The sequence below is a fragment of the Hippopotamus amphibius genome, chromosome 8, assembly GCF_030028045.1.
Source record: "Hippopotamus amphibius kiboko isolate mHipAmp2 chromosome 8, mHipAmp2.hap2, whole genome shotgun sequence".
NCBI lineage: Eukaryota > Metazoa > Chordata > Mammalia > Artiodactyla > Hippopotamidae > Hippopotamus > Hippopotamus amphibius.
The window spans coordinates 19,810,756-19,815,477 of record NC_080193.1 but is presented as its reverse complement, the minus strand read 5'-3'; the positions used below and the strand labels follow the sequence as shown (position 1 = coordinate 19,815,477).

Here is a 4,722-nt window from a genome sequence, read left to right as displayed (position 1 = left end):
GTCCAGCCCCGTATAAATAGTGCTGAGTTCCTTACAGGTGCATCTTGGCTGAGTGTTGGGGGCCTAGAGCTGGTGTGGCCCTGAGTTGGGATTTCTTTTTCCCTCAGAACATGGCACGTTCCATTCAGTGTCACCAGTCTTTACCTTATCTGGTCATTAAGGCGAGTTGTGATTCCTTCTGTTTTTGATTCCTCTGCTTCTAAAAAGCAGGAGGTTTGGAAGAGCTTCTTTCCCCAGAACAAAGTTTATGATCTGTCTGATCAACTAAATCAGTGTGGGTCCCATACTTATCAAGGACTTTTTACTTTAAGTAACTTAGTAATTAGGGAGCAGCTTCCTGAGAATGTAACCATTCAAGGACATGTTCTTAGTGGACGTTATTAACTCTCAGACACTTCAATGGTAGATGCCTCCAGTTTTCTTCCCTGCCCATCGTGGGCCCCCCCCATCTAGCTGGTCCCACTGTGAGCAGCGGCAGCTTTGCTTCTGCCATGTCCGGCAGCTCCCTCTCCCTGGTAAGTGCCACACGTGCTTCCCCAGCAGTCTGCTGTCACTCCCTGCTCGGCCTCTGGCGTTTGTTTTGCTAGAAAACACCCAGCCCCGTTTCAGTCCCTGGTCTGGTGACCTCATCCCCCTCTGGTGCAGCTTGTTGATGATCTTGCAGTCCAGCTGCTACTCTTCCTGCAGGAGACTGTTAGGCTGTGGGCGGGAGCAGCATGGGTGCTGGTGGAGAAGTTGGAAATCTCCCTCCTGCTCCATCCCAGCGTCTGGAGGAGTTAAGGCCAAGAAGGGGACCAAACTGATGGTTTCATAGCCCTTGCCCGAGTCTCCATCCAAATTAGCTGATCCCCCTCTTTGCTGGGGGGCGAAAGTCAGTGTCCCTCCCAAGGTGTCATTTCTGTTGTTCATTAGTACCTGTACATGTTTTCCTCACTTTTTTTCGCAGTGGAATTCTATTAGTGCATTACATGAGTGAAGCAGAAGTTCTGTATTTTTTTAAAATCTCCTTAATGTCAGAATAAGGGGTAGAAGAGGGAATATTTAGGAGATTAGCTTCTCGTGGATTTAAGTTGGCTTTGATATTCAGTGTTTGGAAAGGTCTTAAATGATTTCTGTTTTAGAAATCCTTTTACAACTACTTGTTATCCCAGGGAGATTACTTTATACCTTCCAGCCCCAGCCGTTGTCAGTCTTAGCTGCTTTAGAGGATGAAATGCATCTTGTCCATCAAGTGTTTTCGGCTCATGGGATTCAGTTCAAGTCCAGTCAGGTCTCCTTGGCTGGGGTTTTGTCCTGTGAACAGATACTCAGTTGTGTCTCGTGTGTCTGCATTCACTCGTGACTCTCTACTTGCTTGTTCCGAGCATAGTTAGGTCAGCTCCTAAAAATGCATTCAGCAGAGGACTTCAAAACATCAATTGCTTCATTTGTATGCAAATAGAAAGTGGTGGATAATTATATATTATACGCCTTTGTGTAAGTTCATTTAATACTTGTCTCAAAGGAGTGTGCCCTTACTGAGAAAAAGTGTATGTGAATGGTGCATTTATTCTGGGAGAGGGTGGATTGTTTACATCATGTCTGGACTTTTGTCTAGTTGGGTAGACGGTTCTGCTACACCAGCAGTCCCACAAAAAAGAAGTCTTCGTAGATAAAGAAGTCTACATAGGCACTATTTTGTGTCTTACTGTACACTTTTGAATTTTAGCCAACAGAGAAATAAGTATTTGCACTGTAGTTTAACTGTGGAGCAAGAGACTAATGGTTACAAGCAGAAGGATTAAAAATGGCACATTTAATTCTTGAGGAGAACTGGGAAGGGAAGATCTCCATGCGATCGGCCACTGTAGCTCTGCCCTCACGGCAAGTGGGTTATGATTAATCCGACGTGCAGTCTGTCTTTTGTTTTCAGTTGTATGTTAAAGACTGACCTGTCACCTGGAGGAAGTGTTTGTATTCAGCAGAGTTGAATTCAAGAAGAAATACTTTAAAAAAAAAAAATACCAGAACGGAGTATCTAAAGCAGCCAGGAAGAAGGATTGTAATAAAGATGACAAGGCAGAGAAATAACAGACATCACATAGACTATGAACTACAGACAGACTGTGAATTATACTCTAGAGCCTGGTGTATTATATTCAGTCATATGGTTTATTGATGACATACTGTAGACAAGGGAGGATGCTCTTTTAACATCCAACAGAAAAAGGCAGTAATGTACAATTTCTCAGATTCTCTTATTTCTAAATGAATGTGTATGAACTTCAAGCTACATAATGTTTCCCAGCTTCTGTTACTCCGTTGCTGTAAAATACCCCAAATTGGGTGGTGACTAGAGTCTGCAAAGGCTGGAACACATACCTGCCTTGAGATATCCGTTTGAAGGATGTGAGAATTATAGGGGAACAGAATCAAGCCTATTTTAATAGCCTTTTTCATCTGTTACTTTGTTGTGGGGCGAGGCTATCAATCTCAGCCGTACTTTCTTTCCTGTGACTCGGCAGGTCACAGAACCCTCCAGATGACCAGTTCTCTGGGGGAGCAATTACTACTCACGGGCTTCCTGCGCAGCTTGATAATGTTCTGCTTCTGTTTTCAGCCTGGCTGCAGCGGGGCAATGATTTGATAATAAGAGATCCTGATCAAATTAGAGAGCCATTTACTTCTGGATGATAATGTTGATGAAAGGGTTGATGTCCACAGTGCCTGCTTGTTTAAAGGTCAAAGCATAGTCTAACTAACTACAAACTACTACAAAAAGCAGAAGAATCAGAAGCAGCGTAAAGTTTGCATTTTCTTTTCCCTTCATTGTCACATCTGGGAGAGGGTCTGTTCTTTGTTGGCTGAAATCCTGACTGGTGCTTTTTGCCTCATATTTGGAGGAGTTGGAATTTGAAGTGGGCACTTTGGGAAGGTGACTATATAATGAGTCTCTAACCTGGTAAAGTCTGTGAATTAGAATCAAGCCCTTGGGAGCTCTTGGTTCTCCGAGTTCCTGGTTCTCACACACACAAATGCTCGAACTTGTGGGTTTTAAGACAACAGCTTTTGCTTTAGTTGGGCATTCATAAGTGAGGTTATATGTTCAGTGGTTCTTGTCTGAGACTCAAGAGTAGGATGGGTCCGCTCTCAGTGGGGGTTTGTTAGAATTTGGACTGTATCCCACCTGCAGTGTTTAGAAAAGCAAGACAAGAGGGCCATGAAATCCCCCCAGTGTACCACTTGCTCAGCCCCTCTAAGTCAGGAGCTTTGCTGGCAACCTCAGAGCTCTGTGGGCTGTGGTGGTGACAGGCAGAGGGCGGGCAGGGTTGCCAGCGCCCCGCCTGGTCTGGGATCGCCTGAGCGCAGCTCCGTGAGAGCTCAGGGACCACGTGGAGATTGTGATTGGTCTCTAGACCACACCTAGTTGGTGAGAGCAGCTGCTGCCTGAAAATCCCTCAGCTCTGCTGACATCGCTGGAGTGCACACAAGCCTACCTTCGGACACCAGACCAGAGAGGGACTGTGGAGCTGCCACGGTGGAGGAGTCGTGGAAACTTTGCTGAGTGAGTGACATGGGGAGAGAGGGAAACTGGTGGCTGGCACTGAGGGGCGTTGCTGGGCAGCGCAGTAATGGAGGTAAAGAACTTGTGATTGTTACTGATTCCATCAGTGGTGGAAGACGGGGCTGGAGCAGGTGCCAAGAGAACGATGGAGAAGGAGATGAGCCCAGAATCAAATTGATACCCACCTCTTGGCACTCCCGCCATCCTGTCTGGGCGGAAGGGCAAGCATGCCTGGCCACAAAGCAGGGATCCTCAAACTCTTGTGTGCTAATAAGCCTTGGGGCCAGAGGAATTGTAGAAGGGCTGCAGTGAGGGTCTGCTGCTTTCCCCCTCCTCAAAAGGATCTCTCTTCTCTTCCTCTCCCAAGCAGCGCTGACAGCCGGGGTTGCAGCTTGAATGATGGCAAAAGCTTTACTCCACCAGCCCATTAGCAGCACTCACAACATTAAAAATGCAGGAGGTGGGAGGGAGGAGGGTGCTGGGGATGAAGACCAGTGCAGCAGCGGGGGCTGGGCTTCTCGCTCCTCTGAGCCCAGATCCAAATTGGGAGCCTAAGAATGAGGGGAACTTTCGGTTTAAAAGAATTCCATAGTTTCAGGGCAGACAGAGTGTCTAGGTGGTTGTTATGGAGAAAATCAGCACTTTGGGCTTCCTGAGCCTTAGGAAAGTGTGTTCACTCTTTAGAGGGCCGGCACCTGTGTCCACACTGCCTATCACAAGCCTGGCTCAGCAGCGCTTGCTCAGTGACCAGCGGAGGTTGGTCAAGGGAGGGAACCGTCCTCTTTGCGTGCTCAGGGTCTCCCGGGTGCCCCCGCCCGCAGGTCCTCGGGCCTCCCGCGCAGAGCGATGCCGGCCTCGACCACCATCCACGTGCTGCAGCTGCTGCGGGAGCTGCTGGCCTTCGTGCTCCTCAGCTACACGGTGCTCATCGGGGCGCTGCTGTTGGCGGGTTGGACCACCTACTTCCTGGTGCTGAAGTGACAGCGCCGCCGTCCCGGCTCGCCGGCCCGGCTCCCCGCCCCTCCCGCCTCCCTCCCCAGCCGCCTGCCCACCCGAGCGCCGCTCCGCCTCCGACCTCTGTGAACCCGCAGGCCCGCTAATGAGAGAACGCTCCCGAAGCGAGGCCCCGGGGCCCCGTCCAACCACCCCTCAAGACGGTCGACTTCGCCCCGCCCGCT

The 4,722-nt window shown here is 49.1% G+C and overlaps 1 protein-coding gene across 1 annotated transcript; it reads left to right on the top strand.

Moving 5' to 3' along the window:
• The first annotated feature begins 143 nt into the window (after positions 1 to 143).
• On the top strand, positions 144 to 4,669 carry LOC130858457 (uncharacterized). Its single transcript, XM_057744908.1, has 2 exons — positions 144 to 3,544; positions 4,366 to 4,669. Exon 2 carries the CDS (start codon positions 4,391 to 4,393, stop codon positions 4,523 to 4,525), a length of 135 nt encoding a protein of 44 aa, XP_057600891.1. The 5' UTR covers positions 144 to 3,544; positions 4,366 to 4,390; the 3' UTR covers positions 4,526 to 4,669.
• The last annotated feature ends 53 nt before the right edge of the window (positions 4,670 to 4,722 follow it).